This window comes from Diprion similis, chromosome 14, assembly GCF_021155765.1.
Source record: "Diprion similis isolate iyDipSimi1 chromosome 14, iyDipSimi1.1, whole genome shotgun sequence".
Lineage (NCBI taxonomy): Eukaryota > Metazoa > Arthropoda > Insecta > Hymenoptera > Diprionidae > Diprion > Diprion similis.
Genome location: NC_060118.1, coordinates 11,416,076 through 11,441,329, shown reverse-complemented (window position 1 = coordinate 11,441,329; position 25,254 = coordinate 11,416,076). Strand labels below are relative to the sequence as shown.

General features: G+C 38.3%; 3 protein-coding genes and 1 long non-coding RNA gene across 7 annotated transcripts; 1 reads left to right on the top strand and 3 right to left on the bottom strand.

Moving 5' to 3' along the window:
• Nucleotides 1-568: 568 nt before the first annotated feature.
• LOC124414742 (PH-interacting protein) lies at nt 569-12,049 on the bottom strand. 3 transcript variants are annotated; one of them, XM_046895786.1, is made up of 23 exons: nt 11,650-12,049; nt 11,503-11,561; nt 11,400-11,429; nt 11,115-11,174; nt 9,763-9,913; nt 9,558-9,656; nt 9,112-9,449; nt 8,869-9,023; nt 8,479-8,796; nt 7,874-8,291; nt 7,556-7,781; nt 7,139-7,457; nt 6,858-7,050; nt 6,493-6,741; nt 6,167-6,388; nt 5,713-6,091; nt 5,236-5,635; nt 4,929-5,156; nt 4,664-4,844; nt 4,077-4,088; nt 3,400-3,553; nt 3,125-3,295; nt 569-3,028 (listed from the first exon to the last, which is right to left on the bottom strand). In XM_046895786.1, the coding sequence occupies exons 1-23, from the start codon at nt 11,690-11,692 to the stop codon at nt 2,070-2,072; spliced, it is 5,364 nt and encodes a 1,787-aa protein (XP_046751742.1). In that variant the 5' UTR covers nt 11,693-12,049; the 3' UTR covers nt 569-2,069. The 3 variants fall into 3 exon arrangements, with proteins under 3 accessions (XP_046751742.1, XP_046751744.1, XP_046751743.1); XM_046895788.1 differs by having other exon boundaries at nt 5,236-5,623; XM_046895787.1 differs by lacking the exon at nt 4,077-4,088.
• Nucleotides 12,050-12,115: 66 nt separating this feature from the next.
• On the top strand, nt 12,116-14,379 carry LOC124414760 (dehydrodolichyl diphosphate synthase complex subunit DHDDS). Of its 2 annotated transcripts, none has more exons than XM_046895826.1 (6): nt 12,116-12,322; nt 12,428-12,604; nt 12,703-12,864; nt 12,934-13,082; nt 13,172-13,356; nt 13,474-14,379. In XM_046895826.1, exons 2-6 carry the CDS (start codon nt 12,441-12,443, stop codon nt 13,717-13,719), a joined length of 906 nt encoding a protein of 301 aa, XP_046751782.1. In that variant the 5' UTR covers nt 12,116-12,322; nt 12,428-12,440; the 3' UTR covers nt 13,720-14,379. The 2 variants fall into 2 exon arrangements, with proteins under 2 accessions (XP_046751782.1, XP_046751783.1); XM_046895827.1 differs by having other exon boundaries at nt 12,411-12,604.
• A 285-nt stretch (nt 14,380-14,664) lies between these two features.
• LOC124414749 (protein Hook homolog 3) lies at nt 14,665-17,374 on the bottom strand. The gene is made up of 2 exons (XM_046895804.1): nt 17,254-17,374; nt 14,665-17,161 (listed from the first exon to the last, which is right to left on the bottom strand). The coding sequence occupies exon 2, from the start codon at nt 17,119-17,121 to the stop codon at nt 15,004-15,006; it is 2,118 nt and encodes a 705-aa protein (XP_046751760.1). The 5' UTR covers nt 17,122-17,161; nt 17,254-17,374; the 3' UTR covers nt 14,665-15,003.
• A 6,706-nt stretch (nt 17,375-24,080) lies between these two features.
• LOC124414774 lies at nt 24,081-24,652 on the bottom strand. The gene is made up of 3 exons (XR_006930070.1): nt 24,611-24,652; nt 24,372-24,457; nt 24,081-24,205 (listed from the first exon to the last, which is right to left on the bottom strand). It is a non-coding gene; the product is annotated as an uncharacterized LOC124414774 (long non-coding RNA).
• Between the last annotated feature and the right edge of the window lie 602 nt (nt 24,653-25,254).

The following is a 25,254-nucleotide window of genomic DNA, read 5'->3' as shown; positions in this document are numbered from 1 at the left end:
TTTCTATTATTAATATTATTACTATTACTACAACTACTACTGCTACTGCTACTATTACCATCATATTGTTGTTATGATTATGATTATTATTATTATTATTATTATTATTAAATGAATATAATTCTTAAGCTAATATCACAATGGCTTGAGACAGTCAAGACTTCCAGCAGTTGTGCACAAACATTATTTTCTTAATCCACGTTACTTTGTTGATTCGAGAAATGTATACTTTATAATTTTTTATACACTAATAATATATGAATAGATCTTATAATACAATACACACATTTTATATATACCTATATACGGAAAGAGCATTTTTGCAGCGGCCGAACTAAGGAGCAAAGCAAGAAAAAACAAAATACGTTAGAAAATAATGAGGTGAACTGCAACAATTAATTTTTTTTTTTTCACTTTTTTTTTTAAGTTACGTCACGTTTTTTCTATTTTTCTTTTGTTCTATTTTCCCTCATCCGTTACACTGTCTTTTGATGAATTTACAAAAAGAAAAGGAAAAAAAAAAAAACACACGTCAAGTCTCGCTTTTTCATTATTTTTGCTCGCAGAGATAATTTGAAACTTATTATACGCGTGATGTAAGCGAGCAACACACATATCATCTGCCGATAAATGTTCCGATTCTCAGCAGTGCGGAAGAGGGTGCTGCGCGGACATGAATTAATTATATTTACAGTAAAAAGAAAAAGAGAAAAAAACGCAACGACGCTGCACGCCTTTTAGAAAAACACTCTTATTATCCAATGTATTGGTAACGAATGACTTACGAATTACAATAAAATAATTGTTAACAATGCAAACACTATATTATTATTTATTCTTCTTTTCTTCAACCTTCCCTGGCGATTGATTGATTGATTGATGGATTCAATAATTTTAGGCTAAATGAGTGGCAGTATGCTGGGAGAATAACTATGATTTACAAAGGCACTGCCATTTCTATATCTTATGATCTAAAAAAATATGTTCAACAAATATATCTTAAAACATAAGTACACCTGGAAAAAATTTAATCATAATTTAACGCAGTCAATTGAATTCATTTTCAAAAATATGTTCTTCAAATTAAATCTTAATGATCTCATCACGTCGTTGCAAGACTTTATAAAACTTGAATAATATATGTCACATTCGTGAATTAAAATGTCACGGAGAATAGTTCAACAATTGCTCTGATGTTTGTTTGCGTGAAAAATTTATCATTTAGTTTTGTTTTTTGTTTTTGTTTTCATTATTTTATTTCTCGTTTCATTCGTACTTACGAGAGTAACGTTGTTTTCGAAAAAAAATATCACCGTTACACCCAAAGAAATTTATCACTTTGTAATATTATTAATCATTACGTAAGAAAAAAATGTATGAGTAATGTAAAGTATCAACTGTACTACTAGCTATTATTACAACGCTCATGAACAGAGATGTGTGTTCGTAAAACAAGATTGTAGAAGACTAATACTTTGGATGCAACAAAAGTATAAATTATTACATGTACAATATAGACACAATACTCTGTTCCCTGTCCTCGAATTGAAGTCAACTGCCGCTTTCGAGGTCCGCTATCTCATGATTTAACTCAGATGGTTGAACATATCTACCTATAATTGATCTATGTATACCTTGTTTTGTCTTTGGTAAGACAGATTCGACATTCCGAATGGTGAGAATTTGTTACAGATCCTCTTCAAGTTGTTCAACGTTTTTCAGACCTTCATCCAGAACTCAAATGTTGATAAAATTCTTGATCGTAGTAAACTTGGATAAAGTTTGGACGGATAAATATTATTTAAATTGTAAACTGATTCCTTATTGCGCATAATTTTCATAGTTGGGCTTATCTCATTAGAACGTAATAATTATTCACCATGTTCAATTACCTGTCGTTTTTCGACAATCCATAAACATATGGTTAGAGTGAGTACTGGATTCGTCTGAACGCTTTTTCTTAGATCGAATCTATCTGATTATGGATTATGGAATTTATTTTTTTCCATCAGCAACTTCTGACCACTGATTATTGACAATTTTAATTATTACTAACTCGTAGACGGACGCTAGGGTGACTCGCGAAGAAATGCCATTGCACGTGCAGTCATTTTTCTCACTCTTCCTCTACTACTGATACTAATGGCAGGTTCGGGTACACTTTCGTCGCTATCTTCGTTATAATATCGCCGTTTAATTTTTCGCCGATTTCTTACGGGTACAGAATTACTTTCGTCGCTATCTACGTTATAACGAGGTCGTTTAACAGATCTTCGAGGTTGGATGCCGGCGTCTTGGCTGTCAGAATCTCTCGAAACTCTCTCGTTTCTTTTACTTCTCGAACTTTCAAAGGGTACATCCGACGTTTCACTGTCGCTATCTTGATTGATACGCAATCTTTGAGCTGCAGATTGTCTCCGAGTTTCTTTTTCGTCCGATTCATCGTCGCTTTCCTCTTCCTTACTTTTTTCCTCCTCGCTTGCATCTTCCTCTTCCTCTTCGTCGTCGTCTTCGTCTTCGTCTTCTTTTCCTTGTTGCTTTGTTACCTCTTCAACAGGCGGGAGTTTTCGCAATTGTCTTTTCGAACTTCTAGTAACAACTTCCTCCGCCTCGCTCTCATCCTCTGTACTTTCAGGCTCCATAAACTGATTATCTTCCTCTTCATCATCATCGTCGTCCGCAACTACGAACGGTTTTGCTTTTGGTTTATTCTGTCGACTAGACTTTCCATTCTTAGCCCTATTCTTTCGCGTCTGTTTCCCACGTCCCCCTGGCTTGTAACTATCACCAGAATCACTATCACCCGCCCCATTGCTAACCACAGTCCTCCTCGCCGCCCTAGTTTTTCGCACTGGGGCACTGTCACTGCTCTCACTTTCAATCGTCGCTTCAGAATCATCACTTTGGTCGCTGTCGCTGTTGTCATTCTTCTTACTCGGCGTCACCTTACGGGATATCCTGAGTCTAATCTTTGGACGAGATCCGCCACCGGCTCTGGTACCATGACCGTTAGCTAGTCGAGAGGGGCCTGATAAAATAAATTGAATAAAACAGCAAATTAAAGAAGACAACAAATCAAAAGCTTATCACTGAATACTCATGTCGAAGCTTCATATTCAATTACCAGGTCCATCAGCATTCTGCGAAGTCCTGGTGGTTTTTGGTGCCGATTGCCTATCATTATTGTCGACATTATCAACATCCAACTCTTCCTCTTCTTCCTCCTCCTCTTCCTCCTCCTCCTCTTCTTCTTCTTCTTCAGCACTGCTAGGTGGTGGTCTCACTCTTGATGAGCCTACGTAGAGAAAAACAATAGCAAATAATAAAAATATTATACACGTTATAAAAAATGCCGTCAAAGCCCGCTTTCATCCAAAGACAGAAGAGAATGAATTTTACCAGCTCCGTTAGTTAAACGTGCCGAAGCCTTCCTCTTCCCTTTGGCAATCCCATTGTTGATTTGACTGCGTCTCCTAGCGGACTTCCAGTTGTACAAAATCCTTCGCATATGTTCCTCAAACATGGCGGACAGTCTTACTGTCATCGAATATATCTATCAAGATAATATAAAATGGAAATAAAGACGTTATCATTGTGCTCCACAATAGTCCAGCCATTTTGACATGCCAAAATGAAAAATGATCAATTGTGGTGAAGTATGCAAATATATACAAAGTTGAAAAATATATATATTTATATATCATATGAAATATGAAAGGAGATCGATAACAAATAATTGCGACATTTGTTGAACAAGAATTCCTTGATTATTGTCGGGTGTAAACAAGAGTTAGATAGATGAATACAGGGCAAGCATATGTGTTTAAAAAATGAACCATGGGTTTTAAAAGAACCACCAAAGGAGCACAAACGATGGATTACTATCGATATCACAAGGAAAGCATAAAGAAAAAATAAGAATCAAATGTTAACAAATTGATTAAGAATCTTTGAAAAGTGAAGCGTAATATAGGTATTAGCACTGAAATTGTTACAGAAATATCGACAAATAGGGCAGATCTTCTGTACACTGAAATTACATCACCAATGATTAACAATAGATGAATGCGACTTACCAGAATCTGTGTCTACGTCAAGCAGCAATGCAATTATACAATATTTAAACTGCTATCATGAATAACACTGCAAGTATTACTTAGCAGAATGGAACTAGCTGAGTAGTTAACTCTTCTACGTACGATACGATTGTTTTGTTCATTCTTATTCTGATTTTTACCATCAGGATTTATCAAGCGTGCTAAATTAAGTATTTATCACTAGCGTACGTTTTGTAGGTACATTCTGGTAAGTGGCTAGTTACCACAGTGTGAAAAATAAATGCGATAAGAACAAATAATCGGCGATGTTATCTGGTGTAATATTTTAAAATCGATTTTTCCAACAAAAGTTATTCAATTTTCTGATATGCTTTGGGTCCAAGAGTATTTGCCAAATTTACAGCATGACATTAAAATCAGTTGGGAATGGATAGAAGTCACTTATAATGCTTCATGTTTAATTATTCCAAATTTCGTGAGAAAAAATAACTAAAGGCAAAGGAAGAAAATAGTTTCTGCATGCGGCGTTAATCCAAAAACTATTCCCAGAATGGACCACTGACAATTTGTCGTTGAGTGTCAGGCTGTTATCAAAGTAAACTCACCCTCGAACGTTTGTTGGTGTTGTAATTTTTACTATTTGTGAAGATCAACTTTATATCTTTAGAAAACTCCATTGGAGTCTCGTAGTTTCCGCCAAGTAGATCTTCTTTAACGGTACGTAGATCCATTGGGGTATCAATTATTTGGTAATAATCGGGGTGTTCAAGTCTGTCGACTGGTTCTCTGCAAATAAAAAATAAACATTGTTATTCTACGCAACAAAATCGGATGTAAAAGAACTCATGTTCTTTGGTTCAAATTGTTTACCTGAAAGGTATGGAATCCTCACACTGCCATAAACTTTCTAGTAATTGTCGACAAGCAACTTTCCAGTCGCTGATACTTTCTTGCGAACGCAAACTTCTGCTAGACGAAGGCTGTTGAGAACTGGTTGACGGTCTGTTTTTGTCTACCGTATCTCCGTCAGAATCTGAGGATTGATACGTGTCTACCAATTGATGATAAACAGCTGGAACGTCGAGCTCGGTCATATCTCTGTGAATTTGAAAATAGAGGAAATAAATAAAGGCGTGGTAAACGTGAATCAAACGTAAAGGAATATTCATTTACTCACTTGATGACTCTGAGGCATAAATCCGTCACTATTCTGGCCTGTTTGACAATTTGACTATGAGGCTCATTAAATTGTTCGGCATTAGTCGCCAGGTACCTAACGTCAAACTGAGCCGATGTGATTCTCCTATAAAAATGATTCTCGAACCGTGCTTTGATTGTCGATAAATCTATCGGGTACTCGACGACAAACGCATAGGCAGGATAAATATTGAGATCAACTGGGACAACAAATGGCTCTGCAATCGCAAGCGTCATAACTTGGTCAAGGCCTCGTATTATCCTGCGACAAGTAGCTTCCCTGTCTCCCATCGGCCATTCTTCCGCATGTGGCTGGTAGAGGGTCGCCTCGATTTCCTCGGGAAGTACAGGAACCGCACCGCCAATTTCTGCTGGAAGTCCTAGGCGATAGAAAAGTATATGCGGATTGCTTATCCAGCATCTACATTAACTAAACTCGAATCTCGATGCGACTTACTGTCCTCGTCCACTGGCTCGAGATCCCACGGACTCATCTTTTCGAATTCTCCGTTGTCCCATCTGACGCGAAAGCACATGAAAAATGACTCTGGGAAGTTCTCATCCAGCGGCTCCATCGACTGAATTTGTCCCATCCACCAGCCATCATCGATCATGCATCTGAAGCGATCGCCTTCTGACCAACTGCGGGCCAGAGCTGTTTCGAACGTTTGTCGCAGTACAAGAAAATCCAAAACATCCGCCATATCGTGATATTTTATGGTAAAATTATCGCCGGTCAATCGACCATCTTCGTCCATCACAGCCAATTTCAAACAGCAAAGACGGGGTGGTCTTATTTCGTACTTTATTCCCACTACTTTAACAAACTCTTGAGCCTGCAAGTTATTGTTGCGATTAAAGTAACGGTTATTGAACAATGTTGATATGTCAGAAAAATTATAAATGGATACCCTTATATTCATCTTCGACCAAGGCTCACAACGCGGACTAAGTTCGTAAACTTTCTTGTTGCGAACAGCGTCGATGTAGAACTGGTGACCCTGTCGAAAATATACTATTTCATCGCCCATTTGTGGATAGTAAGGAGCTTTTCTCGGAATTATCGCGGATAACCATTCCGGTGGGCGGAAGGCCTCAGGTACTTCGCCAATACCGTTCGGCACTGGTATAATCTATAAAAAAACAGATTACAGAAAATGCCAGATAACTTCGTGTTGTTCAAAATTCGAAAGTAAAATATAGAATAGTTAAAAAAAATTTCAAATACTATATTCACCTTCTTTCTGGGTCGTTGACTGCGTCTTCTGTCAGACTCGCTTGGTGGTGTGACGGAACGTTTTTTTACCGGTTTTCTTTTACTACGTTTCGGTGGCTCCAAGTTCACACCGTGATGGGCGTTCCAATCTGAATATTCGCTGCTGGAATCGGAGCTCGAGCTGTCTGAACATAAATCTTCTTCGTGTGCCGAAGAATCGTTGTTATTACTGCTGGCTGAACTCCCAGTAACATCCACATTATCTGAATTCTGTGCAAACAGAAATGGTAACTAAATTTCTACGAATCCAAAGTAGATTAGAATTTCTAAATATGTCATAAAATGCGCTCTAGCAATTCCCATTCTCCAAGTTCATCTCAAAATACCTCAAACTCGTCATCCTCCCGATCTTCGCCCCTAGCAGCTCTCGTTCTGTACCCATGACGCGTGCCTCTATTTTTTTTACGATTTCCCAAGAGACCACGCGCCCCACCCAATCCTTCGGTAGGGTTTGCTGTTACGGGTCTACGTCGCATCTCTCGTCTCCAGTGCTCAAGTTCCATCTCTGCAGTGGCGTTGCTGTTAAAAAGACGCAGATTTAACCAAATCAGTGCTGTTTCGTATACCAATAGAACAATTCTGAATGAATCAATTGTATGATACTTACAGCGTTTTAGTAATAGTATCAAGAACAGCATAGCTGATCGGTCTCGCAAGGATAGGCTTGTTCCAAGGGGTTGTGTTGTCTCTCTGCCAATTACCACTGCTTTGTCTCACTCCTTCGACATCGCCGGCTCGGCGTAATCCAGGCCTGCTTCCACGAGGACTAGCTATATGCCGTAGCAGTGGTTCGCCTTGATTATCTTCGTCGCCTATATTTTCTCCCTCAGCGTTGATGTTTTGCCTTTGAGCAAGAGCTTCGATTAGCCTATCAATATTGGAGCGTGGCTCGAAAGTGGGTAAGCCTTCGATTACTTCTTGCATTCCTGGACAAGTTGTAAACGTTCTTTGGATAAGATAAATTCTGTTTTAAGCGTAAGACCGATGTCTGTACTCAAATATCTTCATCGAAATATTGCCCTACCTCCAGCGCCGACTGCTATATTTGGCACCAATTGTTCCCCACGACAATTCTCTCTGCCCGGAACCAATCGTTGCAAGGCAGGAGGATATGGGTTACCATCAACGTCAACCAGAAATGGCGGAGGCATAAGATGAGGCGCCGTTTGCGTTTGCTCATCTAAAACGTAGTGGTTTGAATCCCTGATAAGCGGACGGTAATCCGTGTGGAAAAAAAGTTCTTTAGGGACCTGGAAGGATGTTAAACAGAATGAATTTCACCCTACGCCAAAGAGGAGAAAACTTTCAGCTGGGCAGGAGGAAAACCAACGGTTTAACTTACAACTTTAAGTCTTTGCACGCCAGAACCAAACCCATAGAGGAGAAGGTGGCCGTGCGAATCTGTCGCTGCAAGCATTGTACCGTCTGGTGCCCATTTCGCATCGAACACTGCGCCGTGACCTTGACCTTCGATGAAATTCTGGAAGCAAGCCACGGGCTCGGTGCTCAGTATGTCCCATATAATAAGCTGCCCGTCGTGACCCGCGCTCAAAAGAACTCTCGGATCAGTCGGATGAGATTCTAAAACAAAGACTTCGTCTCTGTGCCCTTTCAGGACTTGCCTGAGCTCCCCAGTTCTCACGTCCCACACTTTCAACGAACTATCGTTAACAGCTGTGATTACCCACTCGTCGCTGACATCCCAACTAACCATGGTTACCTTGGCTTTCTTATTTGTATCGTCTTCTACTTCGGGTTCTCTGGAAGCAGGAAAACTTGGATATTACGACTACTTTCATTTATTTCCAGCTTGAGATGAAAGCAGGAAAAATTGACCCAATAACTATTAAGACAACGAATCTGTTTAGAATGATTCGATTAATTTGACGAAAAATGACCACGATAATAGCATGTTTTATGAAATGTCAAGTAATATTATAGGCTTACCCAGGAAGTTTGGTAGTCATGAGAAGTCTCCTGTTTATCCATTGCTGTTGTTCAAAATGCCACACATTGGCAGTGCCGTCTTTGGATCCCGATATAAAGCGAAGACCGTAGTGAGCCCACTGAATACTGTCCACTGTGTCTGTGTGTGCCTCAACTTCGAGCACTCTGCGTGGCCCTTCATCACCAAGCATGGCATAAACGCGGACATTATGATCTGCGGATCCTGCTGCCATAAAAGCCCCCCCTGGACTGAACGATGCACATATCATTTGAGCCTGACCAGGACGCATTTTTTCGTGATATTGAATCGGCTTTGTCCTGTAATAAAAAATGTTTCATAAGGTTCGAGAAAATCTCCCAACCAGAAAAAGACGCTTCGTTAATACTCACTGGAACATTGCTCGTTCTTTTCCGTTTTTAGTGTGGGGCCAAAATGCTACCGAGCCATCGGTGCTTGTAGATACGAGGTAATTAACACCGCTGCACGAAATTGGACAAAAGTTGACGGACGTAATCATGCCCGAATGTCCCGATAAGACAGCCACCTTAGGGAGAGAAATGAAATCAATGTTACAGTAATCTGTATTGACATAATGGACAGCCAGAATTCTGTTAATCAAAGTATACACTCACAGGAGACATCGTTTGGAAACACCAGACCCTCAAAATTCGATCCAAGCTTCCGGCGGCCAGAAGAGTATTATCGAAATTCACGGCAATGTCCATTATTTCAGACGAAGCCCCCCTGAAGGTTGCTAGAAGTCTGCCGTCTATCGCACTCCATACTTTAACAAGCAGGTCGTCAGCACCGGTGATAATGTATTTGCCAGTGCGATCGTAAAGAACACAATACACGGCTGATAAATGGCCCAAAGTGTGTCTGTACAATTGCATTTTGCTGTAAAATCTAGTCGGTAATGCTTGCCGCCGAGTCAAAGGTCCCGAGTTTTCTCTTCCTTGTATTACACGAACTGAAAATCAGAGAACAAAAAACTTGGCTATTAGTTTTTCTGCGAGGCATACTAACAAATTGAGTCATAAAATAGATTGTAAAAAATATCGAGTGAGTATTCGCCTACCAATATTGTGGCAGTTTGTAATGCCAGGTGGATCGAGGAACGGTCTTCCTCCTTGCCTTACCGAATAAGCTAAAACTCCGAGTATTTGTTGCATGAAATCTAAAAATCCAAATACACGAGATTAGTTTAAACCCAGGTATTTGGAAAGAAGAAAGTTCTTTTTCATAAGATTCACTGAATTTCCAGCACCGTTTTACACTCGTACCTTCCTTTGTACGCAGCAAAGACTGACGCCCTGCACCAAGCAGCGATACAGCTCCTGGAATACAAGGCGGCACCTCTTTCTCCAAGACTGGACCGATTCGAGCACATATTTGCAATAAATGTTGCGGCCCGATATGTGTATATTTACGCTCCTGTTGATAAAAGGTGCTTATAATAGTATACATTTAATTTTCACTAAATTGAATGTTCCATATTAGTTAGTGTGCAATCGATTGCTATAAATGTGAATCAACAATTGTACAACAATGTCTATCTTCTGCTATAATTGCTCAGTAAATGGACCAAGAATTATATCCATTTCTATCATTTTTCTCTGTCTATTGAATACAAGATTCTGGCATAACATTCTTGCCTTTTCCGTACTTGAAAATGCACAGGTTTGTACACGATACAATCGTTATAAAAAATGAAAGTGAATTATTACCGGCAACTACTGGCTAACAAAAAAAAATATATATACTTCCAGCAATTTTTGCTGTCTCAAGTAAAATCCTAGGATGTCCGAACAGCGATTAAAAAAATTTCATATCATTTTTTAATTTGCCAAATTTTTTTAATCGCTTATATAATACAAAAAATCCTAACTAAAATGTGATTACTAGAAGCATAAAGTGGTAATCAGCTAGATGCTACATAATGAACATTTCGTCGTCAGGTTCTGTAATGAGGATCACGGAAGCTCGTTTAGTTAAAAAACATAATTGTGGAGTCTATGGAGTTGTTTTCTTCATATACTCTTTAAATAAGTGTGTACAACATAACGCGCAGGTGTGTGTTGCGTGTACGATTACACGCTGCACACCAGCGTAGACGACGCTCTATAAATAACCGGCTACGTACGAATGAGCCCCGGAGATTCTACCAGTGTGTGTCACGTCCTATACACACACCACACATACACACACAACAGGTGCGCTACGTGAATGTGCGTACACATTTACTCATTGATCAGCCATGAGTATAGGTATAAGCTGTAGTTGGAGAGCTGCGATTGGTCGTCGGAGTTCGGACAAACGAATGCGGACGTGGTGGGGGATGAATTACGTCATCGAGAGCGTAAGTGGAGGTGGAAAATCGGAGAAGAGGGGGGAAACACATACAAGGGTGGCGGTTCGCTAGGGGTAAAAGGTTATTTTCAATGAGGTTTCTACGTGTGTGTCGCCGCCCGGATGAAATGATGGGTGGATCGGTAATGCAATAAACCAGCAAACTTTCAACAATTGGTTTCGACCATGACGGACACGAGGACCTGAGAAGGTGGTCGACAATGGAATGCCGTACGCGTTCGGCGTTATACGCAGAATAATCGGCTGCGTTTTAATGTATATTTACCAATTCCTCGAAGGTTTGATTGTGCAGATTTCCCTCCCAGTCCCTCCTCTGAGGCAGGATCTGCGAAAAAAAAAAAGTGAATATTTTCGAGCTTTTATTTTATGGTCATTTTCACACGTTTTTCCGAGCTCTAAAAAGGGCGGGGAGAAGCGCAGTGATAAGCAAGGTTAACGACCTTGCAATTCTTATGTTTTGACAAGTAGAAACCACGTGCAAACCATGTGGAGCCACTGGCTGTGTGTACAGTGACCCCCGGCAAAACGTCAACGTGAACAATCGACTCACCTTAGCTCGTTCTAATTCGCGTTTCAGAAGCTAAAATCAAAAATATCACCGTTAAACATTAGCCCGAATAACCCCCTGAGCAACCCCTTAATTAAATACTCACTTGAGCCGTTTCCTGACAAGGTCCAGCGGCGAGAAACTTGGCGATTAGGAAATACAACTCTGAAAGAAACAACGCTCGGTTACAATGGCATACAGATTCGGGGGCCAAGTAATGCCGCTCGGATAGTCTCGTTCGTTCGTTTGTTACCTGGAGCAACCACTGACTCGTTCCTTGACTTGTGGCCCTCCATTATTATCGATAAATCAACGATTATTCACTCACGGTGTACATATAACATTTATTTTTCCGGCCCATAGCGTAACATTGCCATTTTACATTTCATTTTCTCTCGGAGGCCGTAACCGCGCTACGTATACACACACGCTTACTCGCCAAAAAGTAGTTCGATACATAACGATAACAGTGGTCAGCATAACGGTAAATGGAGGTAAATAAAACTGCAGGATTAGTTCCGTAATTACTTTGTGAATAACCTAAGACTAGTCGATCCCTAAGCCACTCAAAACTTACAATATTCCTACCAAATTTTCTCCGATTCGGATTCTCGATTATGCGAGATCACGCGCGGATTAATACACAGACCGGAAAGAAACGGAGCGTCGAGTGGGGGAAATAATAAGATGGCGTGTATGACGAAAAATCGGACTGGGAAATTGGGAGTGAAACGCGCATGCGCCGTTCGCCGCTGTCTCGTGATTCGTGGTGGGAGGGGTATTTTCTGCTGGTTGTTTCTTTGAGCCGTAAAAGGGGAATTTGAAAACGTGGAAGACGAGCTGTCAAATATTTACTTCATGTTGACACAGCCTTACGTAATTTTTTTCACAACAGAAAAATAACTCCACGTAAACCTCGAAGGAAAGTAAGTTGTGCTGATTATTGACCATAAATTCATACTAAATGAAAGAAATAATTATACGAACAAAACATAACCTGAACCTACAAAACAGCCACATCTCTATTTTAGGTAAAATATAACAATGTCTACTTGGATCAGAGAGAACACTTTAAATTGGATCCAGCTAATGGCCGTGAAAGTGCTAAAGACTGGCTCGGTTCCTAAACACGTCGCGTTCATAATGGACGGTAACAGACGTTACGCTAACAAAAATAGGGTGAAAAAAGTGGACGGCCACACAAAGGGGTACGGTAATCATATTTGCTATCAGTGTGCAAAAGTATTTTTTTTTTTTCTACGCAGTGTTCAGAAATTGATTCGCTTATTCTTTGTATTTGTTTCAGGTTCGATAAATTAACAGAGACTCTTCAATGGTGTCTTGAACTTGGGATACCAGAAGTCACTGTATATGCTTTCAGTATAGAGAATTTTAAAAGGAGCGAAGAAGAAGTAAATGGCCTGATGGAACTCGCCAGAAAAAAGTTTCAAAATCTACTCGATGAGAGGTATAGTTGATTGATAGGGTTTCATTACAAAAACAGATATAATAACATTTTGTATGAATTCGTTTGTAGAGAGAAGCTAATGGAGCATGGGGTCTGCATAAGAGTAATTGGAAACTTATCGCTGCTTCCGAAGGATGTACAAAAACTAATCGCAGAAGCCATGATCATCACAAAAAATAACAATCGTGCATTCCTTAATGTTGCTTTTTCCTACACATGTAAATATCCGCTTGTTAAATACATTATTAATTACAATTACAACCATTTCAAAAAGATTAGTAAGATTTGGATAATCCTGTGCTTTTAGCGAGGGATGAAATAACTAACGCAGTCAAAGACGTTGTTGGAGGAGTTGAGAGGGGTGATATTCTGACGGAAGATATCAACGAGGAATTAATTTCTGAATGCTTATACACCAATCATTCACCTGAGCCTGATCTAGTTATTCGAACGTCTGGCGAAGTTCGATTCAGTGACTTCTTGTTATGGCAGGTGAGATCGTTGATTACTTAAAAAACAAGAATTCAAATTAAAAAATATGCCTCAGTTCAGAGACATTTACATTGTTGAAGTACTAAAGAAAAAAAAAAAAAAAAAAAAAATTTCCAGACCACCTGCAGCTGTATTTACTTCACTGAAGTTTTGTGGCCAGAATTCACTGTGTGGGATTTACTAGCTGCGGTGTTTTACTACCAGCGGTGTTACACAGACTTAGAAACAATGAAATACACAAGACGATCGATCTTTCTTAACAATAATAACAGTAATAGTAGGGTGAACAATTTCGTTAGTGAATTACAGAGAGACAGGGAAATTATGCTTAAAATAATGTCTCTAGGCTTAGCACAAACGTAATATGATTCAGATATGTATTGAAAAATAATGTAGTAACAAAATCAAATATTCAGGGCATTTTAACATTCCTGAATTAAATTGCTGTTGCAATATATACGGCAATTTTTACTTCATGTTGGATCATTTTCTAATAGCTGTAATTAATATTTAACCTGAACATCATATATTTATTGTAAAATTCAACCAGAGGGGAGAATTAAGGCTTTGTACAGTTTTTAATCAAGCCTCAGGCTTTAACAGTCTTCGTGACTATCCGACGAATGAAAATCAACTGAAAAATGTGTAATAAATAATATATGTCCTACAGTTTTGGAATAAATTCATTACATTCCTAAAATATCGTAGTTTATTTACACTATTAGTTAGAAATACCATAGAATAGATCAGTGTCAACATAAATAACAATTACAACAAATTTCGTAAGTATAAGCTTAATTCAAGTAAATGTATAAGAATTTTAATAAGCTTCGTAAATCGCGTGTAACATAGCATTAAAAATACTGTGATAATAACGTATGTTAAAATATTGTAAAAATAAAATAAAATAAAATAACGAGCAATCAAATTTGATGTGCTATGATGAAAACTACATACGATTTTAGTAATCATATGTATATCAAATTTTTTACTGTCAATTTACCTAGATTTTAAAATAATTTTTCTAAACAAAATAAAATAGATCTCAATTCTGAAAATTTGTGACGTTTTCTGTACATATTGAATACTAGAGATGTTCTAATCCAGTAATGATATATAAACGATTTCGTGAAAACATCTCGAGCAATTGCTTTAAATTCATTATCTAATTTCATATGAATAGATACTAATTCTTTCCCTTTTTATTGCAATTAGGATGAATCCCTGTATAATATCTTTCGCATTCAGCAACTTTTCATCAAGTCGTCGACTATATAAAAACTTTCATGGAGATAAGTAATATTTTTGTAAAATGAAAATGCAACCTTATACTATTATTTACAGTTATAAAATTGTCTTCATATGTGTTTCAATATACGGACACGCTATCAGTGTGAAGCATTCTTGACTTGTTTGCAAAATTTCAACTATAGTTGAGTCAATATTTTCATTGCATCTATTATTTATAATCGTTCCATAAAATAGAAACCTTAGTGTTAGTTTCGAGTGAAATACAGTCTCGGTTCTAAAGTACAGAATTCGTTATAAAAACAGCCAGCATGAAAATTGAAGTGACTTCAATGAATCAGCCAATGCAAAAATTCATTGAAACTTGTACTGTAAATTGCATCAGGACATTGCGTAATTTTACTTAGAGTTATATGACGGATGGAATGCTTTACGTGCCGAAGGCTGTCGTTGTCTAGCTAAAAATGATTGTCCTTGACCAGCGCCAAGTGCAGCTAAATGCTGATCAATCGCTTCTTTATGACAAGCAACACCCAATTGGTGGAAAGCAGTGGCCATCAATTTTTCTTCCATTTCCTTAAGAAGTTTATTCTCTTTGTGGGACTTTTCCATTTCTTCAATAATTTTTTGCTTCTCCATTACTTGAATGCGAAGCGTCAATAGCTCCGAGTTAGAAGAAGCGTTCGGCTTCAGTTCCAGACTTTTGAGAACCTTCTTTGCTTTTTCAACGTACTTTTTGTGGCAGTCGTCTAATGCTGCATTTTCACATTCTTTCCTAGTGAGACTTTCCTGCAGTGTGAAGATTTTCTGTTTCTGAGACTGTAGCATAGCCTCACGTTCCTCTTGCTGTACGTTCAATCTTTCGCACTCAGTTTGCAGCCTCCGAACTTCTTCCATCAACTGATTGATTTTTTTCTGGAACCCGGCACTGTCGCCTTTGTTTTCGCCACCCACTTGACTTTCTTTAACTTCTTCAAGCTGATTTTCAAGCTCAATTATACGCTGATTGGCCTTCCGATTCTGACCTCTCAAAGTGTTTAATATCTCCGCAGAATCATCGAGCAGAGCTTGAACAGAGGGTACTTTATCCTCGGTTCCCTTCTGATTGAGTTTCAGCATTTTATTTTCATGCTGAAGACGTAACAGCTTTTCTTTCACTTCTGGAGACATCATTTCCGTATTCTCAACTGCATCGACGTCTGCCGGTTTAGTAGAATTTTCAGCAGCCTGTAGCTGAGTGCATTTCAATTCCTCGTTGTTCTCCTTTAAGGCATCCCTCTCGATAATGAGTCTGTCTCTCTCTCTTTGAATAGCGTTCAACTTTGCCTCCATTTTTTTAGACTCAAATTGGAGTTTGTCCGACTTGTTACTTTCCTCGTCAAGCTTCCGATTTACTTCAGCCAACTGCTTCTTGCACAATTCTAAATGATTTCTCAACATGGAAGCCCGTTTTGCTTCTTCTTCGTATTCCATATTGGCCTGAACATATTCCATGTTTTTGTCTTCAAGAATCTTGACTTGTCTTCTCAAATCACTCAGGTCTTCCATTTTTTTCTTATAAGATTCGATCGTCAACTCATACTTGGTAACTTTGTCAGCAGTTTCTCTGAGTGCGTCAACCTCGTCTTTAAGGTGATTAGCCTTGTCAGCAGCTTTTTGTAAATCCTCCTGTTTTGAATGAAGATCCAAAACTTCTTTCTCCAGGAGTTCAACCTTGAGTCTATAATCATCTCTGGATGATTCCATTTTGAACATCTCATCCTTTAAACTCTCCAGTTGTTTTCTGAGCCCAGAATATTTCAAACTGGACCCAGAATCCTCAGGATTTTCAAACTCGTCGAGCCTTTCTTGCAGTTTTTTAGTCTCAGCTATCAGACCAGCCTTTTCTTCTTGCAGAAGAGACAACTGTTGGTCCAACTCGTGGCAACGCTGGGCCAACTGGTCCCTAGAATCTACAGCAGCTTGCAACTCGACCAGAAGTCTCTGCTGAGTGCCATCTCCAAAATCTAACGACTCAAAATTAAGACTAGCCCCCAGGCTGAGCCGCGGCCCTTGCATGCAGCCTTCGAGTTCTTGAATACTCTGCATGATAACTTGCTGCACAACCTCTTCCATCCCCATTATTTTAGTTATATACTGTTGCTTCTGATTACAGTTAACGGCGCATCCCAAAATCAGTTGTAACAGCCTTCGGAGTTCGTTATGGTCACAGTGTTCGCCAATTTTGGTTGCATCCGGCTTGACGTAGCCAGATAACTGCTGATTCAGGCACTCAACATAGTATTCGGTAACAGCCTCAATGATTTTCTTTAAATTGCTAACTTTTAGACGCCAGTTTGAACTCACTTCTGTCTTTATCTTGGAGCGCCAAACAGCGGTAAACCATTCAGGTGCTATCTGGGCCAAGGCCTCGGCCATAGCTACACCGTCACTGATATCCTCCGGGGTCGAATGAGGTGCTTGCAACTCGAATGTGTCCAACCATTTTATCAAGCTCCCTAGCTGTTGATTATTCATGTTAACCTCAAAACCTTGTTTCGCTGGTTAATTTGTGGAGCTGTAAATCGGAAATAAAAATTTACGGTCAATAAACTTGGCATCGAACTTGATTAATACGAAGAGTTTCACCACTAATTGGGCAGTAATTACCTGGATACCTGGTTAGATCCAACCAACGGGAAATGTCATTCGTTATTCGTTGCGCCCAGGGGCCCAACACGATATTGTGGACTTCGTTCTGGTTCCTACACCGCAATGAAGTTGGGCCGCCTTGATCAGTGGTGTGCTACCTTCACGTTGTTAGCACGATAAGCTCGATGTGTCAACAGAATCGTCATGTTGGTGTCCGGAGCGCCCCCCTGGTGGCCGCGAGCCGAAACTTTGGGCTGAAACTCTCATTCAAATTCGATTGTGACATGAAATAAATAATTGATGTGCTACTAATAGTGTTTTCGACACGTGTTGGAGCACGGTAATTATTTATTTCACGTTTCAGTCAAATTTGAATCAGAACTTCAGCCCTGTTCAAAATTTTTTTCTCTAAGACGTGAAATAAATAATTACACTTGTGAAAATGGGAATCAATTAAAGCAACAGCAAAATACCGCGCGTCAAAACTACATAGTTAAAAAAAATTTCATCGAAAAGACGAAAGATTTTATTAGCTGAAACAGACAAAAGATGTGATTAGTTGGAACAGACTGAAGATTTCATTAGCTAGAACAAACAAAAGGTATGATTAACTGAAACAGTTAAAAAGTTTGATTAGCTGAAACAGTTAAAAAGTTTGATTATCTGAAACAGACAAAAGTTTTGGTTCGTTGAAACAGTACAAAAAGTATTCATTAGCTGGAATAGATAAAAGATTTTATTAGCTGAAACAGATAAAAGGTTTCATTAGCTAGAACAGATAAAAGGTATAATTAACTGAAACAGTTAAAAAGTTTGGTTTGCTGAAACAATACAAAAAGTTTTCATTAGCTGGAACAGACAAAAGATTTTATTAGCTAAACAGACAAATGGTTTCATTAGCTAGAAAAACAAAAAGTATGATTAACTGAAACAAATAAAAAGTTTGATTAACTGAAACAGATAAAAAGTTTGATTAGCTGAAACAGACAAAAGTTTTGATTTGTTGAAACAGTATGCAAAAAGTATTCATTAGCTGGAATAGACAAAAGATTTTATTAGCTGAAATAGGTAAAAGGTTTTATTAGCTAGAACAGATAAAAAGTATGATTAACTGAAACAGTTAAAAAGTTTGATTAACTGAAACAGACAATAGGTTTCATTAGCTGAAATGGAAAAACGATTTGATTAGCTGAAACAGACGAAAATACGATTAGCACAATGACTAAAGTTCGTGCATCGACAAAAACAATGTCGTTCGAGTGAAGACTTAACATTTCACGGTATACTTAAAAAAAATTAGTTCGTTGCCCTGAAACAAGAGAAGATACAGTTACTAAAAATATACTTTCATACACCTCAGATTTGTTCTATAAATACTTACGATAAGATTCTTCACCATCACTGTACACTGCGCGATTTTTGTCCCCGTGAATTGACCGCCGACTTGCAAATGCCGCGCTCAGAACCAAAAGATATCAAGTCAACGCGCAATACGCACGGTCAATTTGAACTTGAAAACTCAGTTGTGCCGCGTAACAAGATTGTTTGTAAAGCTGAAGGCTTAACACATAGAGCGTGATTTACTTTTTCATATACCGTTTACGAAATCCTCAAGCAAAAGGGGCGATCGATCGATTTGCATTATCAGGGTGGCGACAATTTCAGTCAAATATAATTTCTTGACTATTTCCCTGACTTTTTCCGTCAAAACATTCAGAATTTTCCGACATTTTCCCACGACACTTATGTTAGGTAATGCTGGACAGTTTCCACGACTAAAAGCTCCAGAAGTTGTGCGCCTTGAATATATAAATTTGGATCTAAAAAATGCATAGTATTGCATTCGTTTCACAGGAATAATTACAAATTGAACGATTCCATTTCCGTAAGTTAGCTTAACTGAATTTACAAAGCATAGCTGAAATTAGGAAACGATTCTTTAAAAACAGCACGTTTTTCTTCTCTATGCCCAATCATATCTCCCTGACGTTTTCCTGACTTTTCCCGATAAAGTGAATTCCCGCTTTTCCCGGTCCATCGCCATCCTGACTCGATCACTGGATCACTCGATCTCTCGACCACTCGACCACTGGGTCACTGGATCACTCGGATACGGGGTTACTATCACTGGATCACACGATCTCTGAGCCACTGGAACCCTCGATACGTCCGATCCCTCGATCAGTCCGCAAGGGAACGTCAGTAATTTCCGGCCCACATCCACAATCTTCATTATTCTTCTACTAGTTATCCGTGTATCGTATAATAGTAATAAACGCCTTCCAACGCTCCCCCACGACGGGGGGGGCTACAAGAGGGTTACAACTGCAAAAAATTGATTAAAAAAAAGTACAGTCGCTCACGCGAAACTTATTGTACGCATTAATTGAAACATAAAAAGCCTAGAAAGTATCGTCTGCCACCTAAATTCCACGACAAAACTCGTCTTCCACCCACATAAGTAAGTGCGACAAAATATTTAAAAAGCTCATACCTGCAAGAATGAAACTGATTGCAATGCGTCTTTTTATAGTAAGAAACACAAAAATAATAGTCAACCACCTATACTATACATCGAAAGTAGTCTTCCAAGTCCATGAAGCTGCTCCAGGCACGCGGCTACGATGCTGCATCTTTACGAGCTGCCTGAAAGACGATCGTTGCTGTTCTACATGTTGAACGACTGTCATGAAGTTGTTTTTTTTATGTTGGACATTTGTTCAGTGAATTAATTTGAACTTTGGCGGTTAGTTATACTAGATCTTTTACCATGAAAATCGAGAGTTAGATATATTAATGAAATTCTATAAAATGTTTCAAATTAAATCAACAATGTTTTAGTATGACATTGATCTTCAATGTCAGAATTATTGATTTCACCACCGTCTTCTTCGTCTGATTGATCTTGGTCTTGTTCTGTACTTGTTTTTTTACTTGTAAATATATGAATATAATAATTTGTTAATGCCTAGATAATAATTCTTATATAACTTTTTTAGTTTTTTTCTTCATTTAGAATACCTAGACTTTCTGCTGAATTAATTGTTATTTCATCGGTGGATTTAATCGAACAACAAGTTTATTATCTGATTCATGCCAACCACAGTCAGTAGGATAAAATTCCTTCGGTTGTGAGAGACAAGCATGCCTCCAAAGATTTTGTAAATTTTGATTTGAACAAAATTTTCTCCCGCTGACTTTGGTTGGGAAAATTCAGATAATAAATTTGTTTCTCAATTAAATCCATCGATGACATAGCAATCAACACAGAAAAAAAATCTAGGTACTATACATAAAACATAAAAAATTATACACAAATAATTATTTAATCATTACTACATTTTTATATTTACATATTTACAGATGCAGAAATAAATACAGAACAAGACGAAGACGACAATGCTGAAATCAATAATGCTGAAATCAATAATTCTGATATTGAAAATTTCAATGTAATAATGGATGAATGTTCATAAAATTACCTTTGTCAAACAAGATGAGCATACGTTATACAGCATGCACATTTTGAATATAGAATTCTTTAAAGTAAAAATCAATAAGTAATTTTTTAACTTACGACTATTCAGTAAAAGAATAGACTGGAATTTTGGGAACAGACACTGTAATATTACCTCGGCTTTGAGATTTCCGAATATTAGTGTAGATTTTCTCGGAATTAATCCTTAATGTCATTGTAAAAGATTGTTTTTCTTGTCGTACATCATTTTATCGAATTTCATCGATATATTTAAGTCTCGATTTTAACGGTAGAAGATTTAGTACAACTATCCACCAAAGTATAAATTAATATACTGAACAAATATGTAACATAAAAAAAAGAAAAAAACTTCATGATAGTCATTCGACTATTTCGAACAACAACGATCATCTTTCAGGTAGAACGTAAAGATGCAGCTTCATAGGCTTCAAAGACGACCTTCGTTGAATCTCAGAGCGATTCAAATAGGGCATTATTTAAGATTTCGCACTTCACTAAAATTTTCGTCCTTTTCTCTAAAGAATAGCTCACGTAAAAGGGCTGGGCTGAGAAAAATTTTTTACTACCGCCTCAACGACAAAAGAAATTTCGAAAAAACGCTATCTTAGCGAATTTCAAAATTGAGATGTCCTTCAATCCTTCAGTGGCTATGTTTAATTTGCATGACGAAACAAAAGTTATTGTGAGACCTGGTGAGCGTGCGATTTTTTATAGTGCCGAAAAATCTGCATCGAAGTTCATTGCAACGTTTAAAAGTTAAAAAAATTCTTCATCCAAGAATTTCAAGATAGATGTTTCAGTACTCAAAAAAATCGCATGCCTCTCAGGACTTGTAAAAACTTCTGTTTCGTCACACAAAACATATCCACCGAAGGATACAAGGAATATCTCAATTTTGAAGTTCCCGAAAATAGGCTTTTTCGAAATTCCATCGTCGTTGAGACAGAAGTAAAGAAAAAATATTCATCCCAGCCCTTTAGCGTTATCTATTTTTTAGTAAAAAAGTGCAAGAATCTCGGAGAAGACCGAAAACCAAAAGAAAAGCTCTTTTTTGAACCACCCTATGAAATGTATCCTCTAGGTGGAAGACTATCATTTTTGTGTTTCTCACTATAAAAAATAGCATTCTGATCAATTTTATCCTCGCAGGTATGATTTAAAAAAATATTCTTTCGCGCTTACTTATGTCGGCGGAAATAGAGTTTCGTCGTGGAATTTAGGCAGAAGACGATATTTTCTAGCCTTCTTATATTTCAATTAATCCCTTCGATAAGTTTCGCGTATGCGGCTATACAACATTACTTAGTCAATTTCCTGCTGTAAATTGTAACCCTCCTGCAATCCCCCGTCGTAGGGGTGCGTTTTTAAGGCGTGTATAGTACTGTTATATGATACACGGATAACTAGTACAAAAAAACGAAGCCCACGGAAACGGTGTAATGAAATCTTTCGTTACCTCCCGGACTAAATCACTCGACCCATCGACCCCTCGAACTCTCGGTCACAGGATCCCTGGATCACTCGATCTCCCGAACACTGGATCACTCGAGCACTCGATCACTCGATCACTGGACCACTCGATCACTCGATCAGGCGCAGGATGGCGTCGATTTTACTCAAATAAAATTCCCGACTTTTCCCTTAAAAAAATTCAGAATTCCCTGACGTTTTCCCATGAAAATTAGGCAATGTTGGGCAGTTTTTATGATCAAAGGCTTCAGAACTTGTGCAGCTTCAATATATAAATTTGGATCTAAGAAACACGTAGTATTGCTTCATTTTGCACGAATGATTAGAAATTGAACGATACCATTTCCCAAAGTTAGCTTAACTGACTTAACGAAGCATAGATGAAGATTAAAAAATATTTATTAAAAAGTCAATTTTTCCCCATGGTCCATCATGATTCCCTGATTTTTCGCGGTAGAAAAATCTCCCAACTGCTCCCGACTATCCCGGTCAATCGCCACCCTGATTATCAATCATCGCGCAAATGACGCGTCTGATTCCCGTGATTAATCCACGCGCAAAAAGGCGCGGCCGATTAATCCGTCAAAAAGTCTTAAACGTCTAGGACTTGTCGCAAAATTCTGTAGAAAACCAATTCGCATCTGCGTCTTTTCGAATCCGACACATTGCGATGCGAATTGTTGTTCCAAGATGCGAGTCAAGTCCGGGAGGGAGGTTGGAAGGCATGCATTATTGTGTGGCGTGACGGTCGGCGGTCCTCTTCGACGCGAAGTCTTCGAGCTCAGCATCTCTCCCATCTAGCGTACCACGGAACGCGATAGATGGTCCAGAGATGCGTTTTGCCCATTCAGACGATCACAGAGATCAATTCAATGAAATAATGATAGATAATGACTAAATAATCAAATCCAATAACGAGTGGAATATGATATAGCAAAGTGACAAGAAATGGGAAATTGAAGCTTGTTAAAATTTGAAAGCTTACTAATAGTTCGGAGACTCTTATATTCACGAGTCTTTCACGTGTTTCTGGATGAAAATCACTGTGATCATTTGACGCTGTGGATTACAAAACTTAATAACATCGCGGTGCATCGCGACCTTCCTACCCTCGCCTGGGTCCCAACGGACCCACCCAACGGAAATGTTGAAAAGAGATTCACACGCACATCCGCATCAAACCCCGCGACGGATCCCACAACGACCACCTACCTACCCGATTACCTATATTCGCTCTAAACGATTCTCCATTCTTTCCAACACACATCATTCTTCCTCATTTGCGCCGTGGTCACTGTGACTTACTTTTTCATTACCTGTCGGGAGCAAAATGTTTTTGTACCATAGTCAGCGAGAGTATTGTTTTAGATATTGCTGGCGGACTATCGGTACATCAACCTTTTGTAAAATGGATTAAAAACATCCTGTATGCTTATCAGCATTTTTCTAAGCGAGCTAAGCCTGTGGTTGTTCTATAGTTGCCGGGCATTAAAAAATTGAAATTCAAGATTCAAGATATATCATGCAAATTGATTACGTTACGTTATGCCAGACTTTGAAACTTTATCAATTAAAGAATTGTTGGAATATGTTTAAACCTCAGGTTTATCCACCACTTAAACGACATCATTGTAATTATATATTCTGTAGCTAAACACAATCTGTTTTCGCGAATGCTGAGTAAGTGATGGTAACCTGTCGCGATGCTCATTCCACTTTCAGCAACGTGCAAAATTTCTAACTTTGAATGACTGCGGTAAAAAAGGTCAATTCTGATGAGAAAGGAAAAAAAGAAAATGCATCGACTGAAAGTCAAGCAACGTTGAGATCGCGAATGAGCCTATCCATGCAGCTAAGAAATCGAAGATTTGTGTAACAATTTTTACCGCCACGCCACGTGACAAAGGAGTCCCAGGGAATTAATACCCGTAACCTAAACACGTGCAAACTCACCAACGTTGCTGAGTAATGGAGAAGTTACTCGGATGTCTCTGCTTAACTCTGAAAAAACGAAGTGAAAGCTCGAATTAATTCAGCAAACTGGATTTTCGATTATTAGTGTTGTCTACTTCCATATTTGTTTATCGCATGTTACGCATTGAAAAAAATTAGGTTTCAATTGCAGCACATTGAATTATCAAACAATAATTGAAATAAGTTTTCTTACCTCCTCCGGGTTGCTCCACACTTTACATATATGTGTAGTAGTCTTCGTGGCTTCTCAGGTTGTATGGCGGTAACACACTTTTCACACTGTAATTAGAATAGAATAAAATATTGTAATAAAATAATAACAAGCTAATAAAATAAGAATATATATTGAATAAATGCATAAAATTATTGAGCAGCTAAAATGATGTAAGATCAAACGAGACATAGTAATTTAAAATCATATCGAATATGTACCTTTCAGTTTTATTCACTGCATAGCGGGTGGTTTAATTTTTACTTCGTTGTCAGAGGTCGATTGATTGGATTACGTCATTTGGATCATTACTAAATGTGGTCAATAGTGCTGCAATATATTGTGCCCCTGTTAACAGGTCAGAAATATCAACATTTTATTAGTATTTGTTTCGCAAGATTAATATACCAATATTAAAAAATTACGGTTTTTTTTTCGTAAATATAATGAAGAACTAAATACCAATTAATTTTAGCCAACTGACAAATTTCTCTGATTGAAAATTAGCCCAAAGATATAATCAAGAATTATCTCAAATGTGTACCTGTTCTTTCGTCTTCCACAAATCTGCGAGCTGTTCAGCTTCTGCATTTTGTTTTCCAATGTGTATTCTCAGGGTCACTCCTCAATACGGATACTTGCTAACTTCGTTCATTCCTGCAATCAAGTAAGATACGACAATATTTTATTAGTACTTAATGTATCTTCAATAACGATTTGAACAGCATTCAAAAGCCAAGACATTATAGGTGTGTATTAGAAATCAACAACAGTTGACGATTTTAATTCTCACTTGAAATTGCGAAACGATTAATAACGCCGTGATGCATTAACTTTTGTTCAACTGTAATAAAGTTCCATGTTC

What these genes read in the sequence shown, in the direction of transcription:
- LOC124414742 (XM_046895786.1), bottom strand. Translation starts at nt 11,692, where the DNA reads ATGGAGGGCCACAAGTCAAGGAACGAGTCAGTGGTTGCTCCAG. An exon ending in TTTGCTGCGTACAAAGGAAG is followed by an intron (nt 9,657 to 9,762) that starts GTACGAGTGTAA and finishes TTGGATTTTTAG; the next exon opens with ATTTCATGCAACAAATACTC. An exon ending in TACAAACTGCCACAATATTG is followed by an intron (nt 9,450 to 9,557) that starts GTAGGCGAATAC and finishes TCTGATTTTCAG; the next exon opens with TTCGTGTAATACAAGGAAGA.
- LOC124414760 (XM_046895826.1), top strand. Translation starts at nt 12,441, where the DNA reads ATGTCTACTTGGATCAGAGAGAACACTTTAAATTGGATCCAGCTAATG. An exon ending in CAAAATCTACTCGATGAGAG is followed by an intron (nt 12,865 to 12,933) that starts GTATAGTTGATT and finishes ATTCGTTTGTAG; the next exon opens with AGAGAAGCTAATGGAGCATG. An exon ending in TGTTGCTTTTTCCTACACAT is followed by an intron (nt 13,083 to 13,171) that starts GTAAATATCCGC and finishes CTGTGCTTTTAG; the next exon opens with CGAGGGATGAAATAACTAAC.
- LOC124414749 (XM_046895804.1), bottom strand. Translation starts at nt 17,121, where the DNA reads ATGAATAATCAACAGCTAGGGAGCTTGATAAAATGGTTGGACACATTC.